General features: G+C 40.9%; 1 protein-coding gene across 10 annotated transcripts in view; it reads right to left on the bottom strand.

Annotated features, from left to right (window-relative positions):
• ptpn12 (protein tyrosine phosphatase non-receptor type 12) overlaps window positions 1-15,892 on the bottom strand; it is a 40,620-nt gene that overhangs the window by 17,242 nt on the left and 7,486 nt on the right. For all 10 annotated transcript variants that reach the window (XR_004613087.1, XR_004613086.1, XR_004613088.1 and 7 more), the window contains exons 2-11: window positions 8,379-8,487; window positions 7,687-7,763; window positions 7,452-7,547; window positions 6,534-6,572; window positions 5,869-5,940; window positions 5,651-5,710; window positions 5,351-5,493; window positions 4,158-4,224; window positions 3,961-4,038; window positions 2,661-2,759 (exon numbers count right to left, since the gene is read on the bottom strand). Coding sequence is in view for 7 of the 10 variants with exons in the window: in XM_034578328.1 (XP_034434219.1) it covers window positions 2,661-2,759; window positions 3,961-4,038; window positions 4,158-4,224; window positions 5,351-5,493; window positions 5,651-5,710; window positions 5,869-5,940; window positions 6,534-6,572; window positions 7,452-7,547; window positions 7,687-7,763; window positions 8,379-8,487 (840 nt within the window). In the remaining 3 variants the exon portion in view is untranslated. The remainder of the gene's footprint in view (window positions 1-2,660; window positions 2,760-3,960; window positions 4,039-4,157; window positions 4,225-5,350; window positions 5,494-5,650; window positions 5,711-5,868; window positions 5,941-6,533; window positions 6,573-7,451; window positions 7,548-7,686; window positions 7,764-8,378; window positions 8,488-15,892) is intronic.

Raw genomic sequence — 15,892 nt, 5'->3', positions numbered from 1 at the left:
CTGACATGGACAGAGAACAAATACAAAGAAATATTCAAAAACAAAAATGAATATTCAGAAATCATTCATAACTTAAGTTTCCACTCATTTTTTTTTTATTCTAGATGCCAGGACAGCTACACTGCTCAGCACCATCTGAAGAGATGTAAAAGCAATCAATCAGTCTGCACCAGACACATGAGTTTTATGTGCTCACTTGTAAAACACACATTTTATGAGCTAAGAGCTGCACCAGTTTAGCCTTTTATTATTTTCCCATTAACATGACGTTGCCTGCAACTGATCATCCAAAAATGCCATCTGACTTTTAGGCGGCGGTGGAAAGTTACTAAATCAAATCTATTCTATCTACGTATTGTACTCACTCGAACTTAAATTTTTACCTAAGCACTTAAACCACTGTTTCTTTACTCCTAAAGAATATATATTTTGTTTCCTTATTTAGTGGAATGGGTGAGTTAAGTCCAACTTGGGCCTAGAGAGTGTTTACATTATACACAAATGTCTACCACAAAATGTATTAGCTTAAAAAATTTCCAATCTTCTATAAGACTTCTGTACATAAATTAGCAGTTTTGCTGAATTTAAGTGACAGGTTGACATTTTGAAGCTTTTTGGAGACCCCGTGAGTCAATTTGAGTGTTTTCATAACTCCCTCTAACTCCTGGAGCAGATAGTGAACTGCTACACAATCACACAAAGGATTAAAACTGATGTGAGAGAATCCCTCCTCTTCCTCCCCCTGACATCGCCCTCCTTCCTCTCTGCTCTGGTCTTCGTCCTCCTGCCTTCTCTGCCACCGTGACTCATTAACTTGACTCTGTCTCCACTCTGATAATGAGAGTATTACGGGACAACTTCAAACTCATAACAGAGGCGCAAATCAGGCCACTGCAGCTCTGCACGTCGGTACAAATAAAGTCTGCTCAGGAACTAAGTCGAGCTCACACGGCTAAAGATCTGATTACATCTCGTTTGGCCGCATCCGTAGGTCAGTGTGTATTGTGAGAATTGAATTTGATAGGAATCCTTCTGGCAAACAATGGCGGCTGCGAGTGAGCAGAGAAACGTGTGTGGGTTGTGTGTATGTGTAGGCTTATTGTTCACACTGCCACTGAGTGCACTAATGTGGGTGTTTTAGGTGCTGACAGTGGCTGACTGGACATGAGTCAATCTGTGTGTGGACTGAGTCAGTCCAGCACACCGGTAATATTATACAAACCATGTGTGTGTCTGTGTGTGTTTGTTGGACTTTGTGAGATAATGACATGGTTATAATCAGTAGCAACAAACTTGTACAGGAGTTGTCGCCTTCCTGCATAAGTGTCACACCTACTTTTAACAAATAAACAAGTAGTTTAGTCTCTGAAAGTCTACTACACAACAGTAAAGTGAACTGACGGAAAGATATGTTAGGATTTCATTTTAGAGTCTTTTCTCATGTAAACGGGGCTCTGTGTATTCATGTGACTGTGTTTTGCGAGGGCCCCCCTTTCCCAACGGATGCGTGTCTATTCTCAGACTGAAAGTGCATTATGGGACAGGGGTGATGTCATCAGAGCTTCCTAAGCAGGAAGTCAGCTGCAGGATTGCTGCCAATGCTCTCTTTCATAGTCCTAATTTGTCCTCTCTCGTCTTTAGGTTTGTCAGACAGCTTCGATTATGTCTCCTTCCTCTGGCTTTCTGTCATTTATTTTCACATAGCCACAGAACAGTGTTGGGGGGAAATGTGGTGCTACTAGTTTAACTACTTTTCCCAGTAGCTGCCTGCAAGTGTAGCTTGTTTTCCAGTTATGAGCAGGATATTGTGACCAGATGCTACAACTCACTGTTTTCTTTTTTCTTAAAGCTAGGGTTGGTAATCCTGGAAAAGCAAGCACTTTAAAAAAACGATAAATCCTCCCCCCTCCCATCGGCCTTCTCATCAAAGCAACTCCCTCCAAAACACACTAACGTGCACTGCCTGACAACTACTAGAAGCCATTTATTTATTAAGTTAATCTACATTAGATGCTTCTTGATAAACTGAAGCTCCTGAAATGCCACGTCAGAAGTCCAGCTGATACTTTCAGGGAATCACGTGTGTTATTCGACGTCACGATGTCTCATTAACATAATGCACCCTCGGCTCCTAGTCGAACATTACCAAGTAAGCAAGGGCATGTAAACCCTTTTAAGTAAAAACCTAATTAAAATCATGAACCGGAATATGTCTCCTTTAAAGTTAGGATGAGCCACAGAGGATGAAAAGGTTTCAGCACCTTTTAATTTATTCTTCTTATTTCTTAACTCTACTGTAATGGGAGGAGGAACCGGGGCAGCTAAGGACACCTCATGCATAGTGCATGTGTTTTGGGGAAACGAAGGACAGTGTGAAGTAAATGAAAGTTGAGGGCAGTGGTGACTGGCAGAGCAAGGCTTTTTTCTAGCTCTTTTGAAAGGTCCAACAGTGTACAGCCCTCTGAGGAGAGTTCTCTCTGTAACTTGCCTTCTCTCTGTCAGTGTAAAGTTTTCTGAAGGCCTCTCCTGCTCTCCTCTATTCCTCCTACTCTTTGCCTCCCCCGTGACTAATTATTTGTGTTTTTTGCCCCCACTACCAGCGTGTTACTCAGCGACATCCTGTCTATATTCACAGTATGCACAATGTGTGTGTGCCGTACCATGCCATCGTGTATCTGCGTGCTGGTGGAACCCTCCAGTAGCAGCACTTGTTTCTGAAAGAGCTGAGAGATCGCTCTGTGAACTAACTCGTACTGCTCCTAGAGAGAAAAGGACAAAGAAAGAGGTGAAGACACAGAAAGAGAAAGAGAGAGAGAGAGAGAGAGACAAAGATGTAATGGGGAGAAGATGGTTTCAGCAAATCAATACAGGAGCAAAAACATTCGCCATGTCAATACTCTACAATCATCCACTTACAAAGCTATGAAATATAAGCTGTGTGAAAACCCTGGAATGGCCTTCACTGATGTAATCTCATTGCTTTCCCCGGGTCACACAGCAAAACGTATTGCACTACATTTCCAGACATAACATTAGAGTTAGAGGTTTGCAGCAGAAATGGGCAAAAAAAATCATGTCGGCTTTATTTTTAATGTATGACTGCAGAATTTAAGCCCGTCGAGCGTTGCCCATCCACTGCAGCAAACTCCAAAACAAACATGAAAAACACACCCATGTTAAAATTCTGGAAAAACAACCTAAACCAGTTAGAAATAATGGTGGGAATGTTTGAGTCGGGAGGATCCACTATCAACCACGTGTGCAGCAAGTAGCACACGAATGAATAAAGAGACCTATGGCAGACCACATTGCAATGTTTAATACAGAATAACTGTCACTCTGGCAAATTCTTACCTATATATAGGTGCCAAAGTCTTAAAATAGCAGCATGTTAGTATTGAGTAGTTTTCCAAATACTGCTCAGGGACACCAGAAACATTGTTTGTCATTAAATAAAGGTTCACAGCAGCTTTCAATTAATCCACAACTTTAAATGAAACCTAAACAAGACTGAAATGTTTGATTACATTCTTCCTGAAGTGCAGGGGATTGTGAAATGCTCTTAGTGTGTTGTATGTGCAACCATAAACATTATTGTAGGTTTATTACTTTTTTAATAGACTAATTTACAAAGATCGCTATAAGATTAATCAGGCTAAATGTCTTTACAGCCTCTGGGGACAGGAGCGTCGTGGTTTCCATACAAAGAAACTGATACTGTTTCTAACCCGCTGTTGAGAAACCAGCTCGTAGAAATCTGTTAAAATATCAAATATCAAAGAGTGTTCTACTCAGATCTGTGGTTTACTGCGTGGGGGTGAAAAATGTGGGTGCAGAAAAACGAAAAACGAATTAACATTTCTACATCTCAATATTACTCAAAAGCACTTTGTATTAACTCTCAGTTGGGTTGGAAAAAACACCATTAAAAAAATATGGATGTCATAACTACAAACAAACCTTGGTTTGAACTGCAGAGTGCCGCTGCGTCCTCATTTCTTGGATCAACCGAAAAACATTAAAATCTTCTGGTATTTTCTATAAAAGAACAAAAGACAATATTGAATTGAGTGTAGAAAGTGTGTATTTGTGCAGGAGCTGAACGTCTGAGACCAATTCCTCCTTCTGGGTGTGTTTGAGTGCGTGTGTTCACATACCCCAGCTTTGAGGAGGTTCCATGTGTAGTCGATAGCACAGATTGCACCCGTCCTCCCACAGCCTGCACTGTACAGTCAGAGTCACACAGATTAGATTTAACAGACGCACATAATTTAAGACACACACACATGCACAAACAAGTATCGACTCTGGATTTCTACTCCTGAGTACACAGGAGGCACAACAAGTAGAGATAAACACACATTTGTTTTCAATGTACGTAACAAACACCTCGTCCAGACAGGATGGAGACAGGGAGCCGCACAGACGCTGAGATTATGTGACATCACGTCTGACATAAAAGCTTGTCTCATGCTGCCACTCTTAACAAGCACACACGTACAGTATGCATCAACCCACACAGAGCATCTGTACAGACACAGAGACACCGCTTTAAGTCCCGCTGTGGAACAGAGGAACCAGGAAATGTCCTCGGGCTGCTCATTAGAGCTGATTACACACACATGGAGACGGTGTGTGTATTTGTGTGCGTGCGCCCACGTCTGCGTGCTGCACAAAACAAGAATCTATAGACGTGCGGATAAGTGTGATTTTAATTCTTTATCATTTAAAGTTCTTTATCGAAACTGCTTTGTAATTACTAATCATCGCTGTAGCTGAGGTAAGAAGTGTAAACATGGTGCCGTTTTTTCTTAACAGCAGCAATCAGAGAATTATCCATGCAAAAGTCAGACTGAGCTCATCTGGCAGGATCCTAAATGGCAGCTAAGACATTAATTATCCGCCAATTAATGAAATCTGAATTAGAGGATTTGCCAATTGAAACAGTGAAATGTCAACCAAAACATGTCATTCAAAATTAACAGTGTGCATCAGGGTTGAAATTGAAGCTTCAACCAGGAGTAGATTGGTGTTTTTGTGCAGTTTAGACACAACTGCAATATAACTGAGCTGTGTTGAAAAATGACTTCAAAACACACAAGCCCGTATTCTTACTGCCTCCTCACAGAAAACCACTGACCACTGTGTCCTGATGAAAGCATGATAAAGATAAAGGACTTCAACCAGAATCATTAATGCTGGTGTGGGGTATGATTTTATGCACATTTAATGCAACACCCACCTGTAATCAGTGTTTTTTTTTTTTTCAATGTTGTCTCAGTTACAATATGATCCTACATTTCTGTTTTTGTGATGATGTCTCGGCACATGATGTACAGTATGTACATACCTGCAGTGAATACATATAGGGACATCATCGTTCTCTTGGTATTCTCTCATTAGTCCGATCATATCCAGTATGGAGTCAAACGATGAGGGGACGTCGTGATCCGGCCAGTTCATGTAATGGAACTGAGTTAACCTCCGAGTTTCCTGCAGGGAGACACACAGGGTAAAGTGTTTAAAGGCCGGAGGGGAGATATTTCAGTGCCTGTGTGATTGTTTTATATAAAATTATGTGATTAGTTTTTCTAATGCAACTCGATTTGTGACAAAGTCTAAATCAACAGGGGGTTTAATGAGAACTTACATTTTCATGCTCTACCGTCAACGTCCTTATGAAGTAGTCTGTTCTGGCTTGTTCTGATTCCTAGAAAACAAAAGGCGGTGAGAACACTTTCACAATCGTCAATAGAACAAAGTGTGAGAAGTCCAGGAAACCCCCCCTCCCACTTCGCTCCATCTCTTTCTTTTTATAGACACTCATCAGACTCACAGCTGTAATATTCCAGAGATCTGTTTACTTACACAGGAGATTCTGAAAGGACCAAAACTCATGGGCTCCTCGTCCAGTAGCGGGAAATACCGCTCGCACTTTTTCTAACCAGAGAGAAACAACGGTTAGCTTCTGCTGAGAAGAAAACACAGGACTGACACCGCAGCTTCCTGCGCGACACATTCTCAGTGTGCTTTGAAATAAACAGCTACTGTGACATACAAGTAAAGACTAAGAACATTCTACATGATATAAACCGGGGCTGTCAACCAAAACGTAGCTTATTATTACTATGTACCATGTAAACAGCATGATACACAGTATGAGCTACGGTTCACGGATAGACATTTGTAGAATATGTCACAGAGACATGAAAACAACAGTTGAAGGGCATTTTTTTCTGGAGCAGCTCAGCGACACAGCTGCCACTCACAAACTTTGTCACATGCCGGTAGCCTGAGGTGACACGGTTGATCAATAAAAACACACATTCAAATGGTCATCACAGCCTTTACATTGATTTTTTAAAATATATATTAATTAATTAAATTGTATTCAACCTCTCAGCCACTTGTCACACATACAAATACATTAATACAGGCCAGAAAAATAGACGATGTGAGAACACATGAACATACACGTATGTGCACTAACACGCATATTATGCACATGCAGAGATGAAGCATAGATGCCTTACCCTTCCCATCTCAAACTCTCGACAAGCCATTACAATAACCTGCAGAGACAGACACAGGAAGAGTTACTATCAATATTTAAATCTCACATTTCCAAAAATACAGTCGTGTTCAACTCCACATGTTCTATTTATGTTCAGTGGTAGATTCCAAACAGAGAGCCAGAGACTCAGTGGAGTTTCCTTCAGAATGAGAAAAAACTTGAATTGGGAAAAAGGCTCAGACATTTTCTCTCTTCCTACAGGATTAGTTCAAACTTCAGATCCTTTTTTGATCACAGGTTTAATTATCATATTCGTGTCTCACATCGCTCCCCTTGATCATAAAGGTGTAATTATCACAGCCGCAATCTAAAGTATTTCAGGGCGCTAGTTAAACCAAATCTCAGCTGCCTCTCTCCCTCTCTCCCTCCCTCCCTCCCTCTCAATATGTGTCCATCTGGCTCAAGCATAAGCACTCCCCATCTGCCTCTTAATTTCTGACAGCCATATTTAATATGTTACTATAATTACTTTAATTATTGCAGTTTTATTTCCTGCAGTTATTAACTGTGTGGAGTTACAGTATCACCCACATACCAACACCACTGGCACAACATCCCTCCTTGGTAAAACATGATATAAGAATCTTAACTGCACATCCTATGTAATTATTAATTAGTAGTTATTTATATTTATTTATAATAAAGTTTATGGTTAAACTGTAAAATAGCCTCGATTACATTTGTTTGTCAAAAGGTTTTGATAACATCTTCTGATGGGCTCTAGCAAACAGGCATCAAAAAAGTTCTTACGGTGTCTACTGTCATAAAAACTGACAGAGGGTCTTTGCCATCTAAACAAACAAACATTATTTACAATACAATCTGCTCTTTTTAAACGTCGCTTTAGCTTTTCCTCCGTTCAATGAACTATACTCACAGCGACATTGTATTCCCAGTTCATCCTCCAGAAGTCGATGACAGTGTTCTGCAGTGGGCCCTGAGTTGCGATATAGGCCTCTGGGCCATCCATACCCTGAAGGGAGCGACGGAGAGAGAGAGGATGAAGAAATGAAATGATGTTAATGTTATTCATAAACCGAATTTAATACTGTGAGACACTATAATCAAACCACATAATGTCAAACCACTCAGACAAAAAGCTTAATTTTTACCTTGATGAAGTTAGCATTGATGTAATCTGTGTCCTGATTGGATGTTTTTAGCATCACCTTCACTCTAGTGTGATCAACTGAGAGAGAAAGACAAATAGAGAGAATTAGTTACCATTATTGTTTAATTATAAATAAATACAGAGACAGATGGGTAAAGGTATATAGATAGAAGAAGACAAAGAGAAACAGAGAAAAGGGGCAAACAAGGACACGGGTAAAAAGCAAGAGCTGGAATCATGTAAAGAGGTTAATGGACACACTCATTCCTATGTACTGAACGTGTGTGTGTGTGTTGCACATCTGTTACGGGTGAACCAGTTCCTCCATTACCTTATCAGCAGCTCATTTGCTAAAAGCCTTAATGAATGAATGGATGGATGGACAGAGGAGAAAAAGAGGATAAAGGTATAAAAAAAAAAGTAGGACAGATGGTGGGTCGTGGAGGCTTCCCCTGGGGTCATTAAGTGCCTCTCGCTGTCTTTCCCTCCATCAGATCAGTATTTACACGCATGTCATTGCTGACTTACAGTATTTAATTTTTCCACAAAAAGCTCTGGTGTAGCCAACGTCATTAGCAGTGGCACCATTAAAAGTAGGGCTTAATTAAACACCACACACGTGAGCTATTAAATATATGTGTTTGCTGAGTCAAAATGTCCACTGTGTGTTTTTGTGGGTGTGCCAGTACTCACATGGCAGTATATCCTTGTATCTGTTCTTCTTTACATTCTCTTCCCTCTCTCCTACATTGGTGGGGTAGATCTTCTCCGTCCGGTATTTGGTGGATAACCGCCGTAACCGCTGGAAGAAAGAAGAGAGGAAAAATGTTTAGCAGATGATCATTTCCTTAATTCTTACCCACAGAGGTGTTTGTAGGTTTAAATGGAGAGAAAGCAACATGAAGGGTGTGGTTTTCTTTGACAGCACACACGACAGAGATGCATGACAGCAACAAAAGCAACGTAAAGCTGTGATACAAGTCGCATCTGTGCATCACTAAAACCGTCCATTCAATCTGGCGCTAATTTACCACAGCTCCCCACTAACGTACACACTCCTGCTCCTCTGTGTGTGACAGTGGATGAAGTTTAATGTGACCAAATTAAATTGTGGCTGACACTCATGAAGACACATTTGGTTAAGGGGGGGAGAACAAATTACAACGTCCACCGTCAGGCAGCAGGACGAAGCTCAGCTAAATGTCCTCAGACATTGTCAATAAGAAACTAATTTGTTTAGGGCCACTCTCCACAAATAAGAATATAATTTATTTGTAGTTTGTACCAAAGTATCCATTCAACACTATGGTTATAGCAGTGATGCAGATGAACAGCCTCATGTGATGGGAAGCCCCGAGTTGTTGGGTTTTTACCTCGTCCCAGGAGGTTATGATTTCACCCCTTTCCGTTTGTTGGTTTGTAAACAAGATTACACAAAAATTACCCTGAAACTTGGTTAAGGGATGCAATATGGGTCAGGGAAGACATTTTGGTGTGGATCAGGATCAGGGAGTAGACACAGGAGTTTTTTCCCCCTACTTTCTTAAACACTTTGAAAATCAGGCATGTTTAGGGGACTAATAAGGATGTGCAGATCCATGTAAAATTCAAATGTGGATTTGTAAGGGGACTGTTTGGTCTGGGCAGATGTATGTGCTCTACTAAGGGTCATTCTAGTTAATAACTGCATTAGCTATAAAAAGGTTATTTCATCTATAGACAAACCTTCTCAAATTTCCAAAAATGTACTTTAACATGATTTGTTTGTTTACAAATACCAAAAAATAAAACCTGGTCCAATTCACATGATAAAACTTTCATTGGGCCTTTTTGTATTCTCTCAGATAATCACTCTGGTCTCTCTTTCTAAGACTAGCTCGCTCGCTCTCGCTCTCTCTCTCTCTCTCTCTCTCTCTCCCCCCTCTCTCTCTCTCTCTCCCCCCCCCCCCCCTCTCTCTCTCTCTCCCCCCTCTCTCTCTCTCTCCCCCCCCCCCTCTCTCTCTCTCTCTCTCCCCCCCCCCTCTCTCTCTCTCTCTCTTAGTCTGAGAAAGTCGGCGTGGGCGTTCATGCTGCTGGAGCCTCATGTGAAAAATGGTCGCACCTCTCGTCTCGCCGTGACTCTGACGACAGGCCTTCCTCTATACGTACATTCTGACTTTCAAACCCTAACACCAACATCACTATTCTATAAAAAAAATATACAGATAATCCTACATATGATGATCTTCAAACAGTTGAATTCACAGAAAATATTTCTTGCACCTCAACTTTCGACCTCAAAATCAGACACACACGCCCATCAACATTTCAAACTATCAGCAAAGAGACACCCTGGAGACACAATGAGGTTTTCACCTTTCATCATGCATCACTCGCCTTTGTAAACCACAGCAACAGACTACCAGAAAACTGAAGGAGAGGAAGGAGTTTGAGAGAAAGAGAGGTACGCACTCTGAGACCGTGGGCGGCAACAGCTGTGTGTATGTGTGTGTGTGTATGCGTGTGTGGTAATAGCATTAGAGCTCTTCTGGCCTCATGTGAATTACATTTCCAACAGAGGTCTGCTTCTGTGCTGGGTCAGAGCCCAGGAAGATACACGCACACAAACACACGCTAAAGACGCATAATAAGCAGGAAAGGCAGGCAGCAATGATTTGTGATGGTTTGCACCCCCTACCCCCAAACCCACAAAACATATAATGCGGAGACAAACATGGCCTCTAACACTGTAATGAAGATAAGTTATTTTCTCTTTGTGGCACACTGGGAAAAACCGGTTGATTCTCCCACTAAATTCTGACATTTTGAAGGACCTCATCAATGGTTTGGTTTGACCCAACGTTAGCTTGTTTTTACACTACACAAGCACATTATACTCGTCACAAGCGATACTTAGAAAGCAGCAGCTGATATTTTATAGATAGGTAGTGGTAGTAGAATTCATCAGGTCGATAACCAACCTAAACTGGAATTACCGCCTCACAAGTTGCAGGACTCACGGTCAAACTATCCGCAGAATTTTTTTTACTGAGCATGATGTCCCAGCCAAGTCATCATTATAATTTAGCAGTGATTTTGGCCACTAAAATTCAGTTTATTCTTGAGTCTAATACCCAGTTCACGCTACACAACACAAACACCAACAAATTGTGGAAAAGGCCCCAGATCAGCTTTCACTTCTTCAAAAACGCTACCCAAGAGGCTCGTTCACACGTCGCCTCCTTCGATTAGGTTTCTAGCAGTCTCGGACAGATCAGTTACAACTGCAGCCAATCAGAGAACAGGATGGGGTGGAGATCGTGGTGAATGTTTTTTGTAGTTTGTGTCCCCCTGTCTCCAGGTAACAACTGCGAGGCTCCCAATCACAGGACAGCAAGTCAGGTAATAAATAAGTAATTATCACACAATTTACTCCCTTACACTACAATATGCATACAAATATAAAAGCGAAACCGTATGAAATGTGCTGCTTTTATGATGCGATTCATCCTCAATAAAAACAGTGGGTTTGGATGGAGACCCAGGTACTGTCTCTCTCACCCTTTTTCTCTCTTCTTTCCACTGTCCTGCAGACAGACCCTGTTTCTAATTACTCCGACTTCCTCAGTTACATAAAACACACGCACACATACACACACAAGCATGTGTTGCATATGAATAACAGGACAGCCTGGAGGATGCTGAAGAAATAAAGCAGAGAGAGAGACCTCGCCTACAAACCAGCAAGAGAGGAGAAGCGAAAAGGGGGGAGGAAAGAAGTAGAAAGAGTGTGAGTATTTTAGATGAAAGAGGAGAAAGGGAGAGAGGGATGGAAAGAGAAAGGGGGGAAGAGAAGAGGGAAGAGCCAAGCCTTTTAAGAGGCTCTTGGTAACTAAACTAATGGGTTCCTTTATTCCTTGTTTGTGTCGCTCATTCACACGCTCCCTTTACACACTATGTCGCTTCGCACTAGCTTCTGTTCTGAAAGGAGGAGGAGAGGGGTGGGTGCAGAGATGGAGGGCAAAGAGGAGTAGATATCCTTGCCTCTATCATCTCAACTCAAGTGTCCTTCATTTAATTCTTGTTCAGTACATAACCATTAGTGGTTGCATCAGTTTCTTTAAAATTGATGTGATAGGGGAAAAAACAACAAATAAAAAAGGGATGACCTCCTCATTATTTATATATATATATATATATATATATATATATATGAGTCTTGACCTTCTATGTAAAGTGCCTTGAGATAATGTATATTATGGTATGGCGCTATACAAACACAATTGGTTTGAACTTGGTCTCAGGGAATTAACAAGTAAAAACACTCCTTAGTGTGGCTTACTCAGAGCTGCTGAAATTCTAGAAACAAAATAAATACATTTTATTAATTCAATCAAGAACATTTAGTTTGTTTTAGCCACAGAAAAATACCCATGGTAATTATATTGCTTGTTTTGAATAACAGTTGAAAGATACGACTTAATAAAAACCATATGACACAGTGAAATACAGAAAATCCTCACATTTGAGAAGCTGGGGCACGTGAATATTTGTGAACAAAATATGACTTAAACGATTAATCCGTCATTAAAATTGTCACTAAACATGTCTGCAACCATCAATTCTTTCCAATATTGATTAGTCTGCTGTTTATCTTCTCATTTAATTGCATAATCATTAAGTGGTAATCACAGTTTTCCAGAGCCTAAGGTGTTTTATCTGGTCAACAGACCCAAACACAAAGATACTGTATTTAATTTAATGTTAAAAGAGCAAATCTTCACATCTTAGAAGCTGTAAATCTGCATTTATTTATTTTAGCTTTAAAAACGAATTATATACCATGTATTTTCTACAATTCTAACAGGCTACCCTGTGTTTAATGCCTAGTTCAATGTTTGAAGCTGTGTGTCCCTTGAGAGTTTCCTTAATCTGGCCATGAAGCAGTTATTATTAACAAAGTGCCGTTTTTGCACAAGTGGGCATGTGAGAAAAATGAAAGAAGCTGTTGCTGATGGACCTCGACTAAGTCTCATGCCGGTAATTATTTTTTATGGTATGTACAGTTACACCCAGGAGACTTGGTTACATTATGGTATATATAAAGTGGAAAATCAACAAGCCCTCAAGTTTGAGAAAAACTAGAACAATTTTATCTTATGCACTTCTTCATATTTTGAGTTGCACGAGTACCAAACATCAAAGTAAACGTTCTTCTTCACAGGAAAAGGAAGTAACTAATACCACCAATAGTGGTATTATAGAAACTCAAAACGTTTTCTATGGTTTTGACACATTAAAAGATAAGGATTGCAGACGCTGCACTGTTGTGGTCATGTCAGTTAACTAAGCAGGTCAACAAAATCTGAACTCGTTGACATCTGTTATAAGTATCGTTTTTTTTAGCCCATTTGTCAAAAGATCAACTACTTTCATCTTTGCACTCAGTCCAGTACACTGAATACTACTGAATACTTCTGATATAAAATACTTCACTTCAGTGCTTTTAGTTCTGTCTGTCTTAGAATAAGAAGCAAAAAAGTTTGAAATAATAGCAAATCTTTCCCATGTTGGTCTCGTTCTCTCCACAGTCTGCTCCTGCTCCCTGTAGATTCTATTACTTTCTTACTTCCTATCAGTCATAAGAGTAAAATGGCATGACTGAGTTGGCCAGTTTCCTGTGAACACACGATTTACACTGCCACTACACACACACAAACTCACACACAGGGCGTTGCCCCCAAAAGCCCAGTGCCGACTTCACAGACCCCCTCCAGGGCGCAACTGAGTCATGTGTGCTCACAGACACATTTCTTCACAATGACTTGACCTAAAATGGCTCGAGGGTGCCAGAGCAGTTACTGTGCTGAGACAGACGGACAGAGAATAAAGGAAGATTAGAAAGAGAAAAGGGAAGATTAAAAACTAACAACAGGGGAAGAAAGAGCTCAACGGAGGTAAAGAGAAAAAAGATGTAATTGTTAGTGGAGCTAACCTACTTTCCATCTCCTGGCTGAATAAGTCTGCATCACTATACTTCCCTGGCACACTGAATAATTCACACACACATACAGAGAGTGACACATTCTCTTTATGAACCAAGCAGTGAGCACTGATTGGCAGAAAATACACTTTTCCTGCAGAAACAGTGAAGGAAAAAAAGGATTTCGGCATGTGTGTGGCCAGGAAGTGAGAGGCTGACGGTCACCTTCCATGCACACACACACAAGCTAAAATAGGTCACCCCTTACAATGCTCTCAGAAAAAATCCATCTCCTGTGCTGCGAGCATGTGGGGGGAAAAGATGCAGCACAGAGACTAAAAGGGTCTGAATGACACTCGATGAGCCTGTCGCTCCTCTTCTCTGCCTCTGACAGTTCAATAAGCTTGACTGACGTTCTCTATGCCTTCCTCGTCTCAGTGTGGCGTTAATATGCCAAATCAGGGAAAAAGCTGTGAAGTGCAAAGTCATACTCAGTTATATAGTAGAAATATGACTACATAAAAAGGTGTCTGAAGAAATGTGGAGTTGTGAAAGGAGAGGGTTATGATATGAAGAACAGCTACATAAGAGGAATAGCTTGAACAGTTTAGATTAAAAGTTAGCTTAGTTTAGCATGAAGACTGGAAAGCAGCGCAGATTGAAGGAAGTTACTCCTCCGCACTAAGAAATATTCCAGCACGTATCTGGAAAACTCAGGAAAATGAGCGCTTGTCGTTTTTTATGTTCAAGTTTTGGTTCATATAAAACAAATTAGTGGTGGTGTCGATTAGAGTCTGACCAATTTATTCATTGAGTCTTGAATTTAAGGGGGATTTTGTTGCTTTTGGTCAGAGCCAAGCTAATTGTTTTCTTGTTTCCAATCTTTGTGCTAAGCTAAGCTCTTCTCATCTATCTCTGTGCAAGAAAGAGAATAAGATAAAGAAATGTTGAACCCCCTTTGAACGACAGAGTTTTTTTCAGACAACAACAGGTCACAATGTCAGGTGTCCACTGTTCATCAAGCAGTTCAGTTGAACTTAGTAATCAAGCTCAATCACTAAGGAAATAACAACAAACCACACCCTGACCGCTAATGTGAGTCAGAGGTCCTAAATTGTGAGCGTGCATGTGACATCCTCATTGGCTAAAGATCCTACCAAAGATTATGTACAACAATCAGGCATTAGTAGCCAAGCTGTATACACACACGCAAACATGCACACATGTTTTGTGCAGCCATTTCCACCTAATGGCTACTGACTAATATCGGTCAGTGGAACACTGATAGTATGAGTGGATCTGACTGATTGACTAACACGCACGCACACAGAGAGAGGAGTGTAACAACCCATCATTTACAGGCACAAACAATCAGGCTTCCTTTCACTCCGTCTGTCACTTTTTTCAATTCTGAACCATCTGACAGAATCAAAAAAACAGATTCAAAGGATTAAAAAAAAAAAAAAGGAGATGCAAAAATCACATAACTTTTACCCAGGGGTTATTAGAAGTGTCTCACAAGACACACTGACCCCCCACCAGTTTCAGTCGTGCTATTCTGCAGCTGACTGCCATGTGACTTCCTGTGAGGATAAGAATGACATAATTTTCCCAGCATGACCTCCCCTCTCTCATCACAATGATTTCTTTAAAATAGGTGTGAAATCACAATCAGCATCTAAATCCAACCCACGTGCTTATCAACACGGACATTTTTACTAATACCACCAAGATCCTACATTTCTGGAGCCCCAAAACACAGTGGACGGTGTCTACTGCAACGTCACGCTCACAAAACACTTAACATTTGCTGGTATTTGCCTGGTGGTAATTTCCGCTCCTGGATGTCGGCCTGCAGCAGGAAGCAGATGTGGACAAACCGCATATAATCCCATTCATCTGGGGCAGGCACTCATTGTGTGTGTATTGTGAGCTTGGTGTTTGTGTGTGTGTGCGTATTAATCACTTCGCCGTAGATATTCGCAGCCCATATCGAGGGTCAAACTGGTGACCTCGTCCTCACAAGCCGGATTCTGTAACTTTAATGTGCCCATGTGATTTTATAAATCTTCAGATTGAGGTCTTACTCAACCTCTATCTGCTGTTAAGTGTGTGTTTCTGTGTGTTCATATAAATTCTTGTGAACAAAACAAACTGAACACGGCCCGAACCCAACAGCCATCCAGTTGTTTGTGTCCGAACCCAACCCGAGCCTGATGTTTTCCCCGATTACAAGCTAACAGTA

The sequence above is a fragment of the Hippoglossus hippoglossus genome, chromosome 23 (assembly GCF_009819705.1).
Source record: "Hippoglossus hippoglossus isolate fHipHip1 chromosome 23, fHipHip1.pri, whole genome shotgun sequence".
Taxonomy (NCBI): domain Eukaryota; kingdom Metazoa; phylum Chordata; class Actinopteri; order Pleuronectiformes; family Pleuronectidae; genus Hippoglossus; species Hippoglossus hippoglossus.
This window is presented reverse-complemented; position numbering and strand designations above follow the sequence as displayed.